General features: G+C 40.5%; 1 protein-coding gene across 1 annotated transcript in view; it reads right to left on the bottom strand.

The window, feature by feature from the left end:
- Nucleotides 1-24,292, bottom strand: part of LOC311227219 (sentrin-specific protease 6-like) — a 67,825-nt gene that overhangs the window by 19,672 nt on the left and 23,861 nt on the right. Inside the window, exons 2-7 of the mRNA XM_084312785.1 lie at nucleotides 18,009-18,461; nucleotides 16,091-16,305; nucleotides 15,588-15,725; nucleotides 6,831-6,864; nucleotides 6,294-6,482; nucleotides 3,576-3,766 (exon numbers count right to left, since the gene is read on the bottom strand). Coding sequence (XP_084168911.1) covers nucleotides 3,576-3,766; nucleotides 6,294-6,482; nucleotides 6,831-6,864; nucleotides 15,588-15,725; nucleotides 16,091-16,305; nucleotides 18,009-18,177 — 936 coding nt within the window. The 5' untranslated portion in view covers nucleotides 18,178-18,461. The remainder of the gene's footprint in view (nucleotides 1-3,575; nucleotides 3,767-6,293; nucleotides 6,483-6,830; nucleotides 6,865-15,587; nucleotides 15,726-16,090; nucleotides 16,306-18,008; nucleotides 18,462-24,292) is intronic.

Raw genomic sequence — 24,292 nt, 5'->3', positions numbered from 1 at the left:
TGGGATGGTATTCCACCCGAAGTGTATTTAGCTTTCTGGGACCAACTGGGTCCATTGATGCTCGATATGATCAATTACGCTATCGAACAAGGGGAGTTCTCAAGAGATGTCAATATGGCGTTGATTTCTTTACTTCTCAAGAAGGACAAAGATCCCAATGATTGTGGTAGCTATAGACCCTTGAGTCTTCTCGGGGCCGATTTAAAGGTGTTTGCCAAGGTGCTGGCCCGTCGCCTGCAGAGATTTATGTCTGTATTGGTACACTGCGATCAAACTGGTTTTATCCCGGGGCGTCTGGCTGCAGATAATCTTAGGAGGCTGTTGCATGTAATCGATAACAGTAAAGACAATACAACTCCATCCACAGTTCTGTCTTTGGATGCCATGAAGGCGTTTGACAGACTTGAGTGGTCATACCTGTGGAAGGTACTTGAGGTCATGGGTCTTGGAAAGAGTTTTATTCATATGGTTAAAGTCCTGTATGCCTCGCCGTCTGCGATGATACTGACAGGCAAAAACTGTTCCACACTCTTTCCAGTCTCCAGATCTTCTAGACAGGGTTGCCCTCTGAGCCCGGGACTGTTCGCGCTTTCCCTCGAACCTTTGGCCCAATTTATTAGGCAATCGGAGGACATCGTCCCCATAATGGTCAACAATACCCCACACAAAATTGCTCTCTATGCGGATGACCTGCTGATTTTCATGGACGACCCCTCCCGGTCGGCCACAAAATTATTGAGGATAATCGACGACTTTGGTAAATTGTCAGGTTTTAAGATTAACTGGAACAAATCAGCCTGCCTACCTCTTAATGAACTGGCCAAGGCGGTACGACTACCAGCTGATATCCCCATAGTAGAACATTTTAAATACTTGGGCATAGAGATATTCCCCACGCTGAACCAAACTACTAAGTACAACTTCACGGGTACTTATGATAAAATACGCCAGGATCTAGACAGGTGGTCGTCCCTTCCTAACTCCTTACAAGCCCGGGCTTCCATAATCAAAATGAACATCCTGCCTAGGATAAATTTTATTAGCTCAATGCTCCCCCTGCCCCCTCCAATAGACCACTGGCGCAAGGTACAATCGATGGTATCTAAGTTTGTCTGGAATAACAAACGCCCGAGAATCAAAAGAGCTACTACTCAACGTAGAAAACAAGATGGGGGCCTCGCAATCCCTGATTTTAAACTTTATTTCTGGTCCTTTTCACTGAGACCTCTGATGTGCTGGCTAGACCCTGTAGAGGCTGTATCGTGGCGCTCCTTAGAAGCGGCGGCGGTATCTCCGCTAAGATTGCAGGATGTAGTGTACTCCACTGTCTCTATTTCGAAATGCCGGCTGAGGTATGGACCGATCATAACTCACGTGATCCAAACGTGGCGTAATGTACAGAGGTCGTGTGGGGTTAAATGCCCTTGGCACCTGGACTCTCCAATTTTTAATAACCAGCAATTACTTGTTGGACACAAGCCGGTTAATATTCCTCAATGGCAAAGGAGGGGAGTGCATACTCTGGAGGATATTTATGATAAGAACGGCCTCCGTGCGTTTCAGGACTTAAGAGAATTTTATGATCTTCCCGGCGAGTCCTTCTTTCTTTACCTTCAACTAAGGTCAGCACTGAGGGCGCATGGCGTACCGTGGGCTCAAGCCTTGCACCCACACCCCTTCCTCAGGCTCATAGTGGACAGGACGACATCCAGAGGGTTTGTCTCCGACTTTTATACGCTCTTAATTCAATCCACGTATAAAAATGTATCATTGGATACAATCTGGCGTGTGGATATCCCGGAGTTGGACCCCGAGTTTGACTGGGATGATGTTTGGGCAAATGTGGCATTATCTTCCCGCAACGCCAATCACCAGCAAATTAATTTTAATTATATTCATAGGACCTATCTTACACCTAGGAAGCTATTTGCTATGGGACTGATAACCGACTCTCGGTGCACTCTGTGCTCTCAAAAGGCCACTGGCACTTATATGCATATGTATTGGGATTGCCCACCAGTGGCCCGCTTCTGGAGGTCAATAACGGACAAACTTTCAGATCTGTGTGGCTTAACTATCCCATTCACAGCTGTTACGCTACTCCTGAACGATATAACGACACTACCCGCGTCCGTACAACTGAAAAGGGTTGTCCTAGCGGGCGTCACAGCAGCGAAGAAGCTAATAGCAATGAGATGGAAGGAGCCTGAGAAGCTTACAATGATTAACTGGTCCCTAACTCTATTGGATGTGATTTATCTTGAGATATCCACAGCCCGGGTGATTGGGGTGGGGCAGGCTGGAATTGACCTGTGGTTCGCAGCAGCTGAGAAGGTAAAGACCGCAGTGTGCGGCTGAGCGGGGTTGGGGTGCGTGTTCGGGTGAGTCCGGCGGTCTCTTGGGAGGGGGAGGAGGAAATGTTTTTGTCTGTCTTGTCTTTTGTCTTGTCATCTTGAGTTTAGCTGGGGATATTATGGGGGGGCAGCTATTTAACTATTTCTTCACTGTTTGGCCACTTTTACACGGTCTCTGTGAGTCTATGGAACACCTCTACAGGTTTTTGTTTTTTCATGAAGGTTCATTGCTCTGTTTTCGGGTCGTGTTCTCAAAAAATGGTCCTTGTGGTGGATTGGAGAGGTACGTTTTATTAATATAGGGTCACACGGCCGGGAATCGGGGCTGAACACTGGGAAAGACCATTTATTAGATAGTACCCCTTGGAATTAAAATTTAGAAGGTTGAACTCTGTTTTCTTTTCTCTTGTCTGTATAATTGTTAGTCTGTATTATTATTATTGTTTTTGTTATTTTCTTGTGAAGTTCTATGTATTGTGATTGTGGTTAATGTGTTGTCTTGTTTCGTGTGAATAATAATAAAAAATTTGATCCAAAAAAAAAACACACATGCTGAGGTTACAGGAAGAGAAATTTGGAGAAAGATGGGGAAAGTGGGAGGATTACAAGGGGAACGAAAACGACATCACAGAGGAGGAACCAAATACAACACAAGAGGGCGAAGGATAAAGGAGGAAAGAAGCTCAAGGGGGGTCTCTGAACCCGTGTCACACACCTTTGCTTTAGTTAGTTTTTTTCTATTATTATTTATGTTGGGTATGACAATCATTTTATGATTTTTGTTCCTTAATATTTAGGTCTGTTGAACAGTGTTGTTTTATGATGCGTTTAATTTTAATTTCATGAAAGTACCCATTATGTATGTCGTTATGTTATGGATGTCAATATAAATGTTATGTTGTATGTCCATAAGTGTTAAATAAAAATTTAAGTTTAAAAAAAAAAGAAAACTAACCATGTACTGTCTTTCACTAGTATGCAACTAAGGAATCTACCATGCCTATATTACTACCTACTATGCTAATATGCACTCAAGTGCGACACTGTTTGACAAACAATGTTACTTACCCTTTGCTGCCAGAGTTGTACCCTTCCTGCTGACTTGTTGTGCAGAACTTGTATGTCGCTTACTCGCTTTGGATAAAAGCATCAGCTAAATGACTAAATGTGAATGTAAATGTAATAGATCTTAGATCTCTCTACAGTATGTGAAAATCCCACCTTTTCGTCCCTCTTATTGGTGGCCCTGTTGTAGTTGACCAGTCTGATGTTGGTCTCGTCCAAGGAAAGCTTGGCCGGGAAATGGTTGAGGTTGTTTATTTTGCCGATCTCCACCAGGATGCTCTCCAAGACCGAGAACATCGTCGACATTCCGTTCTCCAAGATGAGAATAATGTACTTCTCATTATAGTCTGAGGAGACCAAGAAGAAAACAGGTTGTTCCAACAAGTAGCAAACTGATAAATTGTCTTCTTTATTTCAACCCCCCCCCCCCGGTATGAATCTACACGTAATCTAAGTAATAATTAGGCACTCATTCCTCTTTATTCAAAAACATCCCCTCTTTGTGGTCCTGTGTAGCTTAATGAGTCGAGTGCTCTGGGTTCTTGAGACACTAGCACAGCCACGACACTAGCACTGCTGGTTCAATTTGCTCTCACTGCAGTGACTCCAGTGTAAAGTGATTTGAGTGGTGCTAGTACTGGAAAAGCACTGTAGAAATGCTTTCATTCATTAATGACCTATTGTTAATTGGGGTCATGGTCAATTAAAATGCTTTCACTTGATTAATTAAAAAGAAATTCAGGTAGAATGAGCAGTGTTTCTCACGGCTACTTAAGAGTAGGGATGGGAATTGATAAGATTTTATCGATGCGATTCCATTATCGATTCTGCTTGTCGATCCGATTCTTTCTCGATTGCCTTATCGATTCCTGCTACATTTATAATTTACATAAATTAATTGGAAATGCAACAGAACTAAGCTGGTTATAATAACAACATGCAACTTGACATTTCTGATTGTCATTTATCATTTATTGTTGAGCCCCCATGTCAGAAAAATACAAAAACTGTAAAAAATTTATTAACTATACACTTAAATTAAAAAAAAATATTTGAGAACTAATTTAATCTATTGAACTCTAGTTGCATTCAACAGGTCGTTATTGCAAAAGAGAATTTATTAGCAATAGCCTACCTGTATAAATAAAGGTCAGCTCAGTGTTCTCTCTGTCTCTCTCGGCAATGAGCATGGCTATTTAGCTAGCTAGCAGCTAACGTTACTTTACCATGTAAATGAATGACTAGGATGCAAAGCACTTTCAGTTTTCACTGCACACACAAAACAGTCGCAATATCGAGCCCTTTAGGTTTTCCTAGTCAAGGAATCAAATAGTCTGCTATGACTGCATGCGTGGCGCCAACGTTATTGTTTTTAAATGCGCAACTGTCGGAAAAAACATGGCATCGATAAGAGGAATCGATAGTCACAGAACCATGCGATTCCAGGAATCGGACAATTAGGAACCGGTTCCCAATCGATTCCGATTCTCGATTCCCATACCTACTTAAGAGTATCTCTGGTGGTGACAGGGGTATCTGTGGTGGTGACAGGGGTATCTGTGGTGGTGACAGGGATATCTGAGGTGGTGGTGGTGGTATCTGTGGTGGTGGTATCTGTGGTGGTGGTGGTGGTATCTGTGGTGGTGACAGTGGTATCTGTGGTGGTGACAGTGGTATCTGTGGTGGTGACAGGGGTATCTCTGTGGTGGTGGTATGAAGGGTTTGGAAGGATAAAACTACTATAAACCATGCAAGCCTAATTACTTATGATCATTAAGTATTCATTATACATTCATTTGTGTGTTTTCTCTTGGAGGACAAGATGCCTGCGGCCTCTTCAACCCTTCCGCAAATCATTATCTCTGGGTTCACCAAGTCGGCTGCAAGACGCCTCACAGTTGTCTATGTGTTATCAGCATTGTCGGAACACAGGGTTCCGGGGCCTTTCGGATCAGAGGTTGTGTTAGACTTTAGGTGCCGGAGCTGATGGATGTGTAAACACAACAGAGACGAGAATCTTGGTACTCAGAGTTGAGTCTCCACTGCTCAGCTTAATGATATTGTAACCGTTTATGTCAATAAACCTGTGTTACCAAGGAATACCAGAGCCCATGTCAATGTATCGTATCTCAAAGGGAGCTTTCATTCAAGTGACTTTTCTTCAGCATCAAATAACACAATGCAGAGACCTATCTTACGAATTACAGGATATATATTTGTATTCTGTTAATTGTTGCTTTTTATTCCTTTATGCTGTGGCGCAAACGAGGAGTAAGAATCCCATTGTACTTGTTGCATATGGCAAATAAATAATGATAATCTGAATACGAATATACATCATAGTAAAAAGTAGACGAAAGCTAACGGGTATCTCTGGTGGTGACGGGTATCTGTGGTGATGGCAGAGCTTTCTCTGGTGGTGACAGGGGTATCTGTGGTGGTGACGGGGGTATCTGTGGTGGTGACAGGGGTATCTGTGGTGGTGACGGGGGTATCTGTGGTGGGTCTGCTGTCAAATTATTTATGGTTAATTATTATTGTATGTATTTGTGGTGGGTCTGCTGTCTCATACTGTGGTGGTGGGTACAGGAAAGAGACACTGAACAGGAACAACATGACTAAAAGAGGAAAGATTTTGAAGTTCTAAATATGATTAAAGTTATTGAGTAATTATATAAAAAAAAAAATACATTTACAGCAGAAAATTCTATAAGTCAACAAAAACATATGAGCATTAGTTGAATTAATGTCTTCAGTCGGAGAAAACCCTTGTAAGTAACAAGGATTAAATAAATTCAGTGAAGAAAAGATACAAGATACAGAAACGCGCCTACAGGTTCTCTAGGGTGCGAGCCTGCGAGGCCTTGTACTCACGGTTACCAGCACAGTCGTACCACGGCCCACCTCTCTCCTGAGACATGTTGAGCTGGGTGCGGAGCCGAAGACACTCCCCCCTAGTGGTCTGGAAGAACAACACCGGCAGCTGCCTAATGTTGCACCATTCACAGCTAATCAGCTCCGAGGCCCGCAGTCTCACCTTCTCCAGAGCTTGGTGCTCAGCGCCTGGTAGACACACAGCAAGGTGTTAGAATGGATAGAAGACCATCTGCTGGTACTATATATCATGGTAATCTCATCGGGTAATGGTTTTATCTTGTAATAAAGCACATTGTTTCAAGTGGAGAGAGAGTGACCGATAGAGCTGCTGATTAATGACACCATTGTTTTTCAATATTGCGAGTTGCATGCACCAGACCAATGGGTATTTACAAGAAAACAGAAATGCCAAATTGTTTAACATAAACAAATTTGATATATTTGACTGTGGATAGAACCACTTAATATAGCCAACACAGCAACAAAACCTACTGTAGTTTACACATAAGAGATTGAATGGATTGTGTTCTGTACCTACTATTTCAAGCTGGATGTGATCAGTGGCAAACTGCAAGACATGAGAGCAAGAACACCATTTTTTAAGGGGTGCCATTAGAGACAACAGCTGTAAACATCTCAGAGAAAACATATCGTATGTTGGCAATATTTCAGCAGTCACAGAATGCATTATTTCATAAAGACCTTCCTATCAATCGTTAATAAACATGCACCCCTCAAAAAGCTTAGAATAAAAAATATGTTGTTGGTAGACACAATGGGGATCCATCCCATTTGCCTTAGTCACTTTGCCACCATCTTTATTTTTGTAGATCACAATGAACACATTTCAATTAGCCGATTACTAATTCACTTCCATGTATTTCAAAACACAAAAACTACGACGGTGAAAAACAGTCATGATCATCAGCTTGTAATTCCAATAGTGTATATTTTTTTTACGATTTCTGTTCTTGAAGTGGCATTTTTATAGCTAAGTTTTAACATTGAGGTGAACAGGCACTTTCACATCTGTACCTCACATTGAATCAAACAACAATATGGCGGGGAAGTGAAAAGCAAATTGGTCTGCATTTAGGCCACTTAGAAATAATCAGCACATAATCTGTAAGGAACGGCAAATTATATTATTTAGATTTAATAACTAACTTCTATTCAAATCCTGCTAAATTCCAATAAAAACAAAAACAATTTCTTTATACTAGGGATGGGCGTGATTAATCGATTACTCGTAGCTATGAGGAAAAATCCCCAAAAATTATCGAAATTATAAATGTTTGATTTTTCTTTTTTTACATATATCACATGTATGTGTAAGATTATAACTGTTTGTTGGTTTCCTTAAACATATATACGTGAATGAACAAAAATAAGTAAAAAAAGAAAAAAAGAAAAAAATTTGGTTAAAAAAAATACTTTTAGAGTAATACACAATCAATCGAGTATAGCATGCGATCAATCGATATGGATTTCTCTTTAAAATGCCCATCCCTACTTTATACAAGTGTTTAATATCAGAACAGAAAGAGATGTGCCTATCTTAATTAACACTTTGTTGATATTTGATTATTTGCTACTTGTCTCATATTTAAGTGGATGTCAAATACATCTTTATGGCTGACACTATTGTGTATTGTATTGCTGATTCTGTCCAACTAGCCATTGAGAAGCTGCTATTTTACTCTAGTGCTTTGACTGCAAGATTAACTTATTACTAGAGCCAGACATATTGATTACAATAATCTGCATATATCCCCTGTGAATGCCTAACATTGAGACAGTTACAGAATATAAAGATCTTGGCATCTGGCTTGATGAGAAATTTACATTTTAATACAATATAGACTTGTCAGTAAATTATGGCAAAGAAATTGCCTCTTGTACAGAAACATAACCAGCTTTTCTATGGTAAGTAGGAAGAATATTGTTGAAGCCGTTTTCTTATCAGTTTTGGATTGTATTTTATAGACATGTTGCTGCTTTCACTCTTTAGCCCTTAGATTCTGTCTTTCATTCTTTGGTGTTCCTCCACCTCCAAAGAAACGCCAGACTGAACCTGAACCGCAAAAGAAGCGTGTTCTCAGAAAAGTGGCTGCAGGAGGTCGGCTGGCTTCAAACGAATGACACCCGCACAGAGATGTGGTGCAAAGCACGCCGTGAAAATCCCACTCTGGTGGATGAAAACAGCGCTTTTATACAGGGCTAAAAACATCAATCATCGAGCTTTTGATAAGCATGAAAGTAGCAGAGAGTACCATAAAGTAGTAACAGGCACAGCCAAGACCAGAGACTCAGGGGCCCGCTTGACAGAGCAGCATCAAGCACTGCGTAACGTTTTTACGAATATGAACGTCCTATGCGTTCATATGAGGAGGATATTCCGCTTCACCAGGCTTGGAGTTAACATCGGGACCATTTATCATTCACGAGAAGGGGGGTTCTCATGAGCATTGCACAGACAATGGACCCATTCACCAACATTGTCTTAAGGTCGTAAGAGAAAGCTGACGACAATTACCCCCGGATTCACCAACGCGTGGAGAGGTCGTCTTAACTTGCCAAATGATCACAGCTGCGAACCCCTGAATGATCGTACGTCACTCATTCACAAACTGGGGAACGCGCTTCATTTGCATACAGACAGGCCCCTCCAGCTCATTATAATGCGAGGGCAGTGTGCAAAACAAGGGTCAGCATTGCCCCGTATTCAACAGGTAGCAAGGAAGCGCTTTGCGACGGATAAAAATTTGATTAGATTCAAATGTATTGTCATCATACAGCACACTATACCTATAGTGGAATAGTAATGAATGAACAGTAGGCTTATATTATTCTAATGACTTGTTTTATTAGGAGATTGCAGATAATGCACTGCCCTATAGTAGTCACTGTAGTTGTACTACAGTACAGTAGAGTACAGTACAGTACATATCTTAGCGTGACATCGGGCCGCCACAGAGTCGGGCGTGAGCGGACCAGACTCCACAGAGGCGTCACGCACTGGTGTCACACAAAAGGCTGCTCAGCGTGTTGGTTGACATCGACCTGCATTAAATGTAGTAAACTGGCATGAGAAATGTAGGAAATTGGTAAGCGGTGGTACGCTTGACTGAAACCTCAAACGATTGCGGACATGACAGAGTCCGGTCCGCTCACAGTACGCCCGACTCTGTGGCAGCCTTAAGATGTCACGCTAAGATGTGTACTGTAAGTACTACTAGAGGGCAGTGCATACATTATCTCCTAATGAAACTAGTAATTAGAATAATATAAGCCTACCGTTCATTCATTACACACGTAGGCTATACTAGGGCTGCACGATTAATCATTTTTTTAATCGAAATCGCGATTTGGAATGATGCAATTATCAAATCTCCAAGCCTGCAATTAAAAATAAATAAATAAAAAAAAAAGAAAAAAATTTAACCAGGAAGTCCCATTGAGATACAAGATCTCCTTTGCAAGGTAGACCTGGCCACGATGACAGCAATAACATTTGCAATACATCACACAGCAATAAAATGTGCGATACATCACACAAGAACATAATAAATGTGCATGTATACAATACATCACATGTAAACACAAAGCAGAATAGTCTACATGATAGTAAAAGTGTATAATACAGGGTAATACAGTAATTTTGCAGTTGGGACCCGACTACAGAAAGCAGCAACATTCTTCTTGTAAAAAAAATCTAAAATATGTTATAATCGCATCGCAAATCGCAATATCTGTCAGAATAATCGCAATTAGATTATTTCCCAAAATCGTGCAGCCCTAGGCTATACAGCGTGAATGTGTGCTGAACAGGTGGCCAGGAGCGCGCAACAAGATGGTATAAATATGGAATATTAATAAAGTCTATTCCACTATAGCTATATCCACAAGATTAGCTTTAGTTCTTATTTATTTATCCACTGTCATTTGCAGTGTTGGTGTAGTGTTTTTATTTATTTTCGGACATCAAGATGCCTCTTGAGGCATGTAAAACAAAAATGTTTATCATACAAATATTGTCATATTTATTATTATGATTATTTTATTCCAAGGAAGTCTGTAGAGTTGACATGAACGCAATCACCATGATTCCTCCCAAATAAAGCCCTTAAGAACACGGCGCACACCAGTATGTTTGATTTACGACTGCTCTTCAGCGCTCCTAAATCCTACTCTTAGTTAAGACAGAAAGACAGGACCGTTCGTGAATCCCAAAATCGGCCCGAAAATGGCTTAAGTGGAGCTAGGACAAAAAAATAATCTGATCTTTTTTTCTTTAGTCCGTGGGTGAATGAGACCCAATAAGTTCAGAATTGAGTGAAAAACTGAAAGCAGATGCATTTTGGGGTGTGCTCTTCGATGGATCCGACGATATAACAAAAAAACAAGAGCAGGAAATTGTGTACGTTGTTTCTGTGTCCAGCAACGGAGAATTCAGCTCAGATTTCCTTGGATTAATTCATCTGGGGGCCAATCGAACAGCACAGGTCATTGTGGACGGACTTGTGCAACTGTTCCATGCCTGTGGTTTAGCGGAGAGGAAGACGAAGTTGGTCTCAGTATGCACTGACGGAGCCGCTGTCAACGTTGGAATTTACAACGGGGTCGTTCCCAAATTACATCAGATGGTGGACATCAGGGATTCCCTTGTGCATATTCTATGCACCGCCCACACCATGGAGAACTGTGCCAAGTCAGCTGATCGAACAGCCCCATACTGTGAGTCATTTAATCAATCCATCATCAAGTTGCTGAGCTTCTACTTACAGAAAATGGGTGCAAAGATTAACTTGCACAACTAAAGATGATATGCGAGGAGAAATGCATTGCTTTTGTCAAACTAGGAAAGTTTCACAACATCAGATGGTCTGCATGGAGACAGGAGACACTGTTGAAAATATGGAGAATGTTACCAGCCATTCAGAAACAAGTGATGACAGTAGCCTACAACATATCTGCACAGAGTTGTTGTTTCCTAGCCAACATGCTTGATATTGGGAACATTTTACAGTTCACCTCCCTCAGGTTCCAGCAAGAGAATCTGACTATTGGTGAATGCAAAGATGAGTTCATGGTTGATATTGGACAGTTGACACTACTGATGGACAGTGAGGGCAAGTACAGGAAGGAGACTGTGTCACATGCTGATGCTGACAGGGACAAGATTGATGTGTTGAGAGCTCTAATTCTCAAGTTTGAAAGCGGATATGAATCCCTCAAGTCATGTGATCACTTTTCGATTTTTGATCCTACAACTTGGCCTCTTGAAATTAAAGACCTCCATGGTTTTGGCAACACAAGGCCAGCATGCCCTTTGACAGAGACTCTACTTTAAGAGAGTGGATGTGTTTAAAGCAAGCTGGAAAACACTTTAAAAGCATTTCATTTAATTACAAAGCTACACACTATGGGGCTTTAAAGAACAGACATTGTTTATTTTTTTGTATAGCCAACAGTTAACCTCAAAACGGGGCCATTTTTGTTTTTGTTGTTGAGGACTGCATACTTTTTTTTGCAAAGCTTAGCTTTATACTTATAGCACATGCATGAGCCTGGTCTCTTTCGAAAGGTAACATTCTGAAGTGACTAAAGCAAAAAATTATAGTCACTTTTAGTGCTAATAAAATAGAGTAACAGAGGTTTGAACTTTCTCTTTAGTGGTTGCCAGATTCCTGTTTTTAAGTTCCAGCATAGAGGTTCAGTCAGAACAAATTTAAGCTCGTCTACTTTCACCTACTTCCACTATTCGCCCGCCCCCCCCCCCCCCACATGGGGTATTGTTGGAAGAGGACACTCGTTGGCTACAACGCTGACCAATCATTTTCACCATCAGCAGTGATTGGTCAGTTCTCAAGTGTATACAGTCAGACAGGATCATTTGACATGCGGCCTGTAAAAAGACTCTCACCACTATACCCCCGTCTATACCACTATATCCCTGTCTATACCACTATATCCCCGTCTATACCACTAATATCCCTGTCTATACCACTATACCCCTGTCTATACCACTATACCCGTCTATACCACTATACCTCTGTCTATACCACAATACCCCCGTTTATACCACAATACTCCTGTCTATACCACTATACCCCCGTCTATACCATAATACCCCTGTCTATAACCCTGTCTATACCACTATACCCCTGTCTATACCACTATACCCCTGTCTATACCACAATACCCTTGTCTATTCCACAATAGCCCTGTCTATACCACAATACCCCTGTATATACCACAATACCCCTGTCTATACCACAATACCCCTGTCTATACCACAATACCCTTGTCTATACCACTATACCCCGTCTATACCACTATACCGCTGTCTATACCACTATACCTCTGTCTATACCACTATATCTCTGTACGCTACATCCCTGGACTCCTTCAAATCACTACTAAATTCTCACCTCTTCAAATGTATTAATGAATCTGCCCAACTTCCCCCCTTTATCCAACTGTCGCTGATTTCCTTGCCCTTAGTTTGTCGCCCTCCTCTGTTAGGCGCCTTGGGTTCCCTGAAAGGCGCTATATAAATCTACGAAATTATTATTATTATAATGCCAGTATACCCCGTTCTATACCACTATGGACTCAAGAGTGTAGCACTCAACCTCGGCATTGCTAGATAAACAATACCACTTACCCTTAGCCGCCAGAGGTGTACCCCTCCTGCTCACTTGTTGTACACAATCAGTAAGTCGCTTTGGATAAAAGAGTCAGCTAAATGACTAAATATAAATGTACATATAATATATTAGGGGTGTAACGGTACACATCACGGTTCGGTACAGGTTTTCGGTACAGTGGGGGAAAGTTTAAGTGTATTTATTTGGCTTTCCATGTTCCACTCAGGGGTGATGCAGTAACTGTTAAGTAGGGCTGTCAATGAATATTCTGTTCAAATGAATAATCCACTTGTTAAAAAAATATATATAGGGAGCTCCCGTAGCTCACCGCATATCTCGGCGCTATTTCTGCGTCGGGGAAAACCGTGCTCGTCACGGATCTGGGGGACACGAGTTCGATTCCCGGACCCGCCGTCATTTCTCAGAATGTCTTCCCCTGCTCTACATCCCATTTCAACCTGTTTCTGTAGGTCATGCTTGACCAGAAAAGCGATAAACGCTAAAAAATAAAGTTTAAAAAAAAATATATATATATATATATATTAGATTGTGGGCGTGGGCCTGAATGCACTGCATGACGGATAGGAGACACGCGACGTCATTGAACTGAATACAACAACAACCGCAACCACCATCCCTCAGATTGTGGGGTGGCGTGGCTCAGGGGTAGAGCGGGTCGTCCAATGATCAAAGGGTTGGTGGTTCGAATCCCGCTCAAGCCCATGTCCATCCCACTGCCGTTGTGTCCTTGGGCAAGACACTTAACCTACTTGCCTCGTATGAATGTGTAATGCATGTGAATGAATGTTGGTGGTGGTCGGAGGGGCCGTAGGCGATGATTATTCGCCACGCTTCCGTGAGTCTGCCTCAGGGCAGCTCTGGCTGCAATTGTAGCTTACCACCACCGGTATGACTGTGTATATGAACGAATAATGGACTCTGTAAGCGCTCTGAGGTCTCTGGGGTGTCACAAAGAGCGCTATATAAATCCAATCCATTATTATTATTATTTCAGGGTAAAACGTTATTGAATAGAGAAAGAAGCGTCATGCAGGTCCCTAATGGTAAATACTATTTCCTGTTTCATGCCAAGGAAAATATATCAATTCATGTTTATCACACCTTGTTTGGAGGCGGGTTGCCGTGTATGAATGTCCGATCTATAATCTATATGCCGCAAACTATCATTAATTTGATTTTGGAGAGACAGCCCCTTCTCAATCTAGCACCAATTATCCTCACGCGCTGAGAGAGAGAGGTTTCAAGTTTCAAGTTTCTTTAATAGTTGTCATACAGAAGTACAGAATACTTTTATACAAAATGCTTCTTACTGTTACGCTCCAGAGACTGTGCTAGACAAGATAGTATGAAATAAAATAGTATAGCATGTAAATTAGAAGTAAAAAAGAGGTCACAGTGTTCAGTATAGACATATGTACAATGTTCGATGCAGAATAGAAGTAATATACAATATACTATGCAGTGTACTAATATACAATACTTTATAGTGCAAAGCAGAAATGGGATGAGGTACAATTTAGGTACAATTTACAGTAAGGTGTACGAGTTGTAGTGCAAATCCTTTATCATATAAAGTGTGTTTAGGTGATCTAAAGTGTGGAGAGTGGGTGCTGCAGTGTGTTGTTTGTTTAAAGTGAGTGTGTGCGTGTGGATGTGTGTGCTGTGTGCATTTGATGGTTGTTGTATAGTGTTTATTGTTCGTTGAGGGTGTGTGTGTGTGTGTGTGTGTGTGTGTGTGTTCGCCACACTATGAGGCTATGCTAAGTTACAGGTAATCTCTCAGTGTTGTGCGTGGGCTGAACGAACATCAGTCACTTTGCGAAAGTAATTTTTTGGGAAGGGGTGAACTTGAAGTTTTGAATAAAATTCCGCATGCAAAAAAAGAATTCTACATGCGTGTTCCATTGGTGGTAACGTACCGTTGCATTTGTTCGGTACACAGCACGTACTGAACCAAAGGTCCAGTACTGAAACGGTTCAGTACGGATACGTGTACCATTACACCCCTATAATATTATACATATTTATCTTTAAAAAATTATCTGTAAATGTTCCTTGAATATGTTTGCAACGTTTTTTTTGTGCAAAATTATTAGAATTATTTATTTTCAAGCACTTCTTCCCTTGTATTGAACAAGCCGTTTTGGGTGGGTGTAGCACAAAGAAAATGTAATCATTTAATTCCCTGCCACCCCATATCCAAGAGTAAAAAACCTAAAAACAAAAACAATGGGCAGTACAGTACATAGATAGGTAGTGTTCCTGTCTCCAAAAAGCACAGCTAATTGATTAATCAAAGTAAATGCATTGCTAATTCATTGTAACGTCACAAAGGGCAATATCTATCAATATGTTGTTTAGGTTTGTTAATCTGCAAACTTCAAAGGGGTATGTTATGTCTCCCCAGCACCTAAATCACTTTTCACACTGCCAAATCCAAAGACACAGCAAAGCCTGTTTTCCATAACATGTCGCCTAAAATAATTATTCCTTCTTTGCGTTTTGTCGTGTTCATTTTAAATTGTGTATCACAACGTCATTGGAAATTAGGGCAAACGCAATGACATATAGAAATTAAATGACAGTCCTATTTAGAGAGAGAGATCAAAGTACTCACAGTGACAGGAGTCTGGATTCTGCGCAGAGACCCAAGTCTTACGCTCCGACACTCCAGAATTATGCTCTCACACGTTTTGGGTGCCACTTTTGGTTTCTTTTCCATTGCTGAAAACAGCTGGGGGACATTTTGTCCAAACTGCAAGATAGAAAGGTACATTTGAGGCTTGTTGTCTGCAGTTCTGTACATTTTAATATGTTACATTACTACGTAATCTAGATTGGACCTGCAGGCCTTGTTTGCATTGTACACATAAGAGACATCTCTCTCACACACACACAATTTCATTCACAGATATATTCATAGTTCTATATTCCTCAATATTTGTTAGTAATATGCCTTGTAATAAACATAATTAAACTGAATCATAATAGACCACTCTGGAACTCTTTGGAGGGCCAACAAGAATCTTGCAGAGAGAAAGATTTGGCCCCCATGCCGTAGTTTGGGCAGCCCTGGCTTAGAGCCTTCTGCACTGCTACCACTAGCCGTAACAAACATACCTGAACTGCCATGCAGCGTTTCCTGGTTAATGGGATATTTGTGTCGACGTCTTCAGAGAACTCAGAAGTGATATCCTCCCATTCGCCTGTGCTGTTTACCGCTGCCTCCACTCTGCCCCAAGAGGGCGCTGCTGAGGAGTGGGCCGAGTCTGCAGGTCGAGGGGAAACGCTCCCTGTTCTGGCGCCATCTGCCTCATCATCGCTGGACAGGACAACTAGAAAACAGAGCATGTCACTTGTTATTGTCCTTCTAAACTAGGGACTCTTCAACGGAGCATATACTCATATCTTATTGTAAATTATTTGAACAAGTTTGTATATTCTTGTGTCCCATCTGTATTTCACTTTACAATAATTCAGCACTATGACCATTTCAAAGCTTAAGACCATTTAGTTACTTCTGCCATTTTGGTTTTCAAAGCATGTCTCCTCTGTGAACCATTGCTTGTGTGGCTATTGGTGGGAGTGGCACTGGCTCACACACAACAGATATGCAGAAGCTTTGAAGCCCAAAAAAAAAAAAGGGTATTCAGGACAGCCCTACTGATTTTTAACATGAAAGTCGCCGAGCTCTTGTGACACAGAACACTGCACGTTTTATGTCCTCAACAACAGAATGGATTCAGGTTCAAATTTGGCTAAATAATACCCCTTTAACTCTCCGTCATTCTCTCTAGCTCAAAGGTCTGATATGAAATATGTGATTGGCTAAGAGTTTAACAGGCTCTATTACTTATCTAAAGAAACTAAGTCTATTTGCTGATTCACTCAGAATAACACGGAGGGTCAAAACAATTATGAATGACCAACTTGAATCACAGTTTCTCCCTGAATGTTCACGATGAGATGACTCTACCCCTACCTAGAACAAATAGCCTGAAAAACACTGTCAATCACAGGGCTGTGAGGTCATGGAACAACCTTCCAAGTAACATTCGTTCCATCAGTGGAAAGGCATGTTTTAAGAAGACTCAGAATCCACCTACATAATCTTTAGTCTAAATAGAATGAACATGATTGTCTTATTCTGGTCTTTGAATTTAAAAGAAATTCTATGACCAATGAAATATATTTTATCTTTTTGTTATCAGGATTATGGATTGCTCGAGTATGTATGTGTTTATGTTTGTGTATGTCTGTCTTGGACCCCAGGAAGACTAGCTCGACATCAAGGCGTTCAGCTAATGGGGATCCTTTTTATAAACAATAAACTATGTTGTTCAACTCTTACAAGTTGATGGTGTTATGAACATTTTAACACAAAATTTATGTTTTTCTGACCTGTAGATCAAGTGCAGAACAAGATTGTTTGACATGTCCAGTGATATCAGTGTTAAGGAACTAAGCTAATTTACCAAAATGTTGGCGTGTTCTTTTAATTTTGCACCAGTGTAAAGGCCCTGCCCACTTAGGAGACTTTTCCATTTTCACCCCATTAGTGCCGCTTTGAACAGGTTATCTTTCCTCATTGAAGTAACTTTTGGTAACGCTAGCTGTTGTTGTAATTTTGCTGCCCTTTCTAATCTCACCGGTTTCTGCCCAACGGCTGCCAAAAAAGCTTTCATTTTTAGATGTAGGCAACCGTTTTTCACCTACCCATATAGCTAGTTCCCGTTACGTTGCCCCCATCTCAATGGTCCACAGTAAGAGTTCCTCATTGCCACTGCATTGGCCTGTAGTCATAGTTTTCCATACATTGGTCTTGATAGAACAGTTAATTACGTTTATTCAGTCATTTATGTATTGTACTTTCTTAATTATTATACAGACAGATCACATTAAACTTAACCACATCAACATATTCAAACTGACACTGTTGGGGAGCTCTTATTATGAACCAGCCAGATCTGGAGAATACCATAATTTATACAGTTAAAAAAATCAGCTCATGGGATGAACTTGTTACTGATGCACAAACCTTGTCCTTTGTTTTTATGAGTCTTCTTTGACTTCATTGTGTTTAAACCTTCCCTAGTCTCCTCCCATTCATCACTGTCATCAGTTCCAGAACAGTCTGAAGAGAGGATCTGGACATCTCTAGTTGGTTCTGATACTCCATAGTCCTCTCCATCAGGTTCTGTTTTCATCTGTTCAGTTGAGGTGCTGGCTACAGGCTCAGTCTGGGTTTGGTTAAACCATGAGGAGTGAGGTTTCTCTTCATCATGTTCACTCTTCACAGGGACAGGAGTGGGTGTTAACTGTATGATATCAGCCTCCTCCAGACCGTGAAGCTGCTCTCCCTCCTGACAGGTCCAGAGTTCCCGTTCCTCTTTAATCTGTAGGGGCTCTGGCTCCTCCTGAACCAGACTGGGCCTCCTCTCCTGCTGCTCAGGGGGAACCTCCTCTTCACAGACAAGGAGCTGTGGGGGGTCTAAAGGGAGGGAGAAAATTATATAAATAGCTAATCTGAAGATTTTAGACAGTAGATAACATTTCTGATGATGGTGGTTAACACATTTGCCTGCATGTTGTCATGTGGATTAATACTTTATTGTCTCATGACCCCCCCGTTACTGCATCAACTACACTATTATCAAGTATTTAAATTTTTTTTGATCATTTTTTTTTTATTATTAACACTTTGATTGCCTAAGGCTAAATTCATGATATACCATAGGTTGCCAGCTCTATTTGTCTATGGAGAAATTCCCCTTCTTTGCAGGGCTATAACTTTTTAAATTCGATTGCTAAATTGCCATTATTAGGGCCCATTCAATGTCCTATATGTATTGTTCAGGGTGTATGAACGTTAAACTTTTTCATTCACATATTCATACTAAAATATGATCTAAACAAGTATAAGTATGTTTTCATCTCTTTTTTTTTTTTTTTTTTTTTTTTTTTTATTATTGCAAAACAAAAATGATTAAAAGTCAGTACTCAACACATAATGCATAATGAAACTTTCAGTCAAGGTGGTTAAAATTACATGCAAGTACAGAAACAAGATAAAACAAAAATAGTCTATAATAACATTTTAACCGTATACAGTGTATATCCAGCGAAATTACAATTATATAAATGTTAGTATAGAATATACCCCTAATACCTATTTTCTAAAACCCTACACACATATGCTCCAGCTCGAACCCCCCCCTCCCGGACCCCCCCTTGGATAGTACCTCCATTATCCCTCACTCCTAACCAGACACTACCATTATAAGCTAGCTTTTATTCTCTCCACCACTTCTACCCACATTGACATTTTGGATTCATTGAGACCCAGAATTCTTGCTGTAGATATTTCTTGATATATCACATCGAGATATGTAAGAAACCAAACTTTCCGGCACATTTTTTCCAGTTGAAACCAGCGTGATGCGATCAGCTTTTTAGCTACTGTGATACCCGATAAAACCAATCTCTTTAGCTGTGGATTCACTGCAAACTCAAAAACATCATTCAATAGTAATACCGAGGGGTGTACAGGTATATTCCAAGATACGAGTTTTGATAATTGTTGGGACACATCTTTCCAGAATGCCTTAACTGGTGGGCAGTCCCAATACATGTGCATAAATGTTCCTTCGTCCCCATTTGTACATTGGGAGCATTTGGAGTCTTGTTTAAGCCCCATTCTGCACAGTCTTATAGGAGTCAAGTATGTCCTGTGAATATAGTTCAGATTGATTAGTTGATGATCCGGGTTCCTTGATGTAAGTCGGACATTTGCCCAGGCTCCTTGCCAATCAAAGTCATTTTCCAGGTCTGGTATATCCCTCCTCCAGACAGTGTCTAGTTGAAGGGTTTCATACGAGGACGTTAGTAATTGATAATAAAAACCTGATACAAAACCTCCCAATGTTTCTCTTTCATAGAAAAAATTGTGGTATCTGTGGTGTTCAATTGGTATGAGTAATGGAACACCGTGAGACCTCAGACATAGTCGTAACTGTATGTAAAAAAGCCATGTGGACTTGGTGAGGTTAAACTTTGTGCATATTTCGCCATAACTACAGAAGCCCTGGTTATTAAAAATATCCCCTAATGAGTGTATGCCTTGCTCTTCCCATATAGGGAATCTTATAGGGCGTTTTCCCATTAAGAGTGCATTGTTATTGAATATGGGAGTGTGATTATGCCATTTTTGAGGGTTAGGATATTTCTTTTGTGTTTCCCGCCATGTTCTGATTGCATGGGTAATTATGGGGCCAAATTCCCGCTCACAATGCTTGATTGAAAGTTTAGTGTGTGCTATGTCTTTCAGTCTCTGTGGGGCTACTATGTTTTCTTCCAATTCTCTCCAAGATACCAAAGCCTGGGGATCAAACCATATTTTCAATGGTCTTAATGTGAAAGCCTTAAAATATTGTAAAAAATCTGGAACTGCCATGCCACCGTCTGCTTTATTTCTCTGTGCGGTGGATCTTTTTATGCAAGGTGGTTTGTTATTCCAAATAAATTTGTATGTGGAGGATTGTAATCTTTTCCAGTAGCCCTCTGGAGGAGGTAACGGTAGCATTGAGCTGATGAAATTGATTCTTGGTAATACATCCATCTTAACTATTGATACCCTTGCCTGTACTGAGTTTTTAAGTTTTGCCCACCTGTCCAGGTCGTCTTTGATTTTGTTCTGTATTTTTGTGTAATTGTGCTTCACCGTTTGTCTTATGGTGGGAAATATTTCCACACCCAAGCATCTAAAATGTTTAACCATGGGTATCGCGCCTGGGAGGGTTGTGTCTTTTTTTGCACGGATGTTAAGAGGAAGGAAAGCCGACTTCGGCCAATTTATTTTAAATCCCGATAAATCACCAAAGTTCTCCATCAACTTGAGTAGATGCGGCAATGTGGTGTTGGGGTTTTGCATGAACAATATTACGTCGTCCGCATATAAACTAATTTTATGTTGTGTGCCCTTGATTACGATTGGTTCTATGTGTTGGGATTGTCTTATAAATTGTGCTAAAGGCTCTAATGATAGATCGAATAGTCCGGGACTAAGAGGGCAACCCTGTCTGGCTGAGCGTGATACCGGAAAGATTTCGGAGATGAATGTGCCTGTTGTAATCATGGCCGATGGGTCCTTGTATAGTACTTTAATCATATCAATGAATCCTTTTCCTAACCCCATCCTTTCTAATACTGCCCATAGAAACGACCATTCCAGCCTGTCAAATGCTTTCATAGCATCCAGGGATAGCATCGCCTTAGGTGTGGTGTCCTCTTTGTCTGCATCTAGTACGTGCAGTATTCGCCTTATGTTATCATTGATCAGGCGACCTCTTATGAAGCCAGTTTGGTCCGGATGAACTAAAGACGTCATATGCTTTTGCAATCTGATGGCTAATATCTTAGTACAGTTTGACATCGGTTCCGAGGAGGCTTAAAGGTCGGTAACTACCGCACTCAGTGGGGTCTTTGTCTTTTTTGAGAAGGACTGAAATGAGTGCGATATTGTGGTGTTTATGGAAGCTCCCCTCCTTGACTGAGTATAAGATCATATTTAGTAATAAGGGTCCAAATATGTCCCAGCAAGAAAGGTACATTTCTGATGGGATACCGTCTTTTCCCGGAGCCTTACCGTTTTTCATTCCGGATATGGCCTTCTTGAGTTCTTCTAATGTGATCGGTGCTTCTAACTGTTTAGCGTCGTCCTCCGAAAGTTTAGGGAGAGTAATTTGATTAAGATATGTGTCTAATTTGTTTTGATCAAAGGTCGTTTCTGAATTATACAAGTCGGAGTAGAATTCTTTGAATGTATCGTTTATTATTTTGGGGTCCGTTACAAGTACTTGTTGTTTTCTAATGGCAGTTATATCTGCAAATTTTGCATTAATTCTTAATCGCATGGCTAATAGGTGACTAGGTTTAGAACCTTGGAAATACTGCTGTTGTCTTGTGCTGCGTATTTGCATTTCCGATTTTTGTCTGTATATTGCTTTGATCTCTGTCTTTAGAATGTTAACTTGGTTTTCTAGTCTAGTAGAGTTGTTGTATTTTAAAGAATTAAAAAGCGTTGAGTAAAGCGTTTCCATTTCAGACAGTTTTGTGCATTGATTTTTGCGCAATATGGAGGAAAATCTATCCGTGAAATCCTTGATCATACCCTTTACCGACATCCATAATATTCTGGGGTCTTGCTCCGCGTTTGCATTATCCCGTAGGAATACTGTGAGAGCTTCTTTAATTTGTGTAATGAATTCCTTGTTGTTAAGCAGCATAGTATTAAAACGCCATCTTGGGGCCCGGGAAGATAGTGTACCAAATGTTGCTTCCAGGATTAAGTAACAGTGATCTGATAGCGCATTGGGTATCATTTCCACTTCATATTTATCAAATATTCTCGGGGATGCAAAGACGTAATCAATTCTGGATAATGTGTTGTGTCTCGCCGAACGACAGGAGTACTTACGGGTCATGGGATTAAGTGAACGCCATAAATCAATTACCCCTGTAGACTTTGACCAATCTTTTAATGCTTTAGATGAATTTTTTTGTTCGCTGGAAAAGGCAAGGTAAGATTTGTCCATCCTTGGATTCCAAATGGCATTAAAATCCGCACCTATTATATATGAGTACTCGGGATGGTTTAACATTTCTCCGGTTAGTGAAGTGAAGAAACCTACTTCGTACAAATTTGGGGCATATACCGCTGCCAACGCAATTTTCCTGTTATTATGTAAAATCCTAGCTATAGTTATACGCCCCTCAGCATCCGACCATACCCCTTTCAATTCGATATTTAATTTACGTCTGACGACTATGGCTACACCTCTAGTTCTCGTACCAAAAGAAGAGTGACTAATATTATGGTATATGTTATCCGCTAACGTATTTATGTCTTCCTCTAAAATGTGCGTTTCGCTTAATAGAGCCACGTCCACATGTTCTTTTTTCATCAGTGTGAGCACGCTTTTGCGTTTGTGTTTGTTTATCCCACCGGTGTTCCATACCATTATATTCAAACTAGCCATAATCTATGCATGTTTTTGTGTAGTTTTTGGTAATGCTTCTGGAGTGCGAAGCTACAATAGATGTACATCCAATTAATGAGGTCCCGTTGAGAGCCGAGCTTAAAAACATATATATATACAAATAAAAATCCCCTATTTTCCCCTCGCCCAGAGAGTCGTACAGGCCTGTGTTCCAAAAACACATCCTCCGCGAATGACTCTCTCCCTTAGTCCACCGGATTGCCCAAACTGAGCATTGTAATCCTAATCTTCCTATGCTAATTGCCATAGGATCTAACATTTTCATTCTAATGCAATAGAATGTCGCTTTTGGTCTTGCACCTTCCCTTACTGTAATGAAATATTGTGATAAATGACAAATTTAAAAAGAGAATAAACTTTCATCGACATATTCATTTGAACCCTCTACTAACATGTAGGAAAGTCAGGAAAAAGGAAAAGATTGTAGAGAAATATTGACACCTTAATGTGAAGAACAATGGAAAAGAACAATGTAAGTTAAAAGATAGAGAAAAAATTGAATAATGAGAAAAAAAAAGAAAAAAAAATAAAGATATAGATAAGGAATGAGAGATAGAATAATAATCAACGCGGAGAAGCCACTAGAACCGAATTAACTGATTAGATAAAATAGAAAAGCAGAGCCTTTTAGAGCTTCAATGTGCCAGTCACTTCATCAGTGGAGTGATTACTTAAATTGTTAGAATAACCTTGTAGTGTTCATACGTTTAGGTGTGGTTGATTTTTAAAGTATTATTAAGGACTGATTGAACTTCATTCAATTGATTATCTGCTATGTATATACACACCGGATGTTTAATGTTAGAGTTGTAGGCCTTCGTTGTCATGGTGCATTATATTCTAGAAGGTTGTAGAATATACTAGTGCCAATAGACTGTTGTTATGTTCCAGAATGATCTAAGAGACCCAGGGCATTCGAGCGATAAAACCAGAATATTCCAGATTGATCTTTTTGCAATGGTATGTATTTGTCTCCCCGGAGACCAGAGTCTGAAATTATAATGTATTACGGATCGTATTATACACAGTACGCATTGGTATAGACGGCCTGCATATCGTCTGCTACCTTGATGAACACAATAAAGTCATTCTAATACTGATATACACTGAGAAAGAGGCTTATCTGTTTTCAGACATTGTCGTCCTGCCTTGGGGTATCTGCTCCATGTCGATTCAAATAATCCTCAGCATCTTTAGGTGTGTATAATCCAAACCTGCGGCCGTCACTGCCCACGATCGATAACAGCGCCGGGTATGCTAGCCT

Source organism: Notolepis coatsorum (genome assembly GCF_963971535.1).
Source record: "Notolepis coatsorum genome assembly, chromosome: 4".
In the NCBI taxonomy this organism is placed as follows: domain Eukaryota; kingdom Metazoa; phylum Chordata; class Actinopteri; order Aulopiformes; family Paralepididae; genus Notolepis; species Notolepis coatsorum.
Note: the sequence above shows the minus strand (reverse complement) of the source record. Positions and strands in the feature narration are given on the sequence as shown.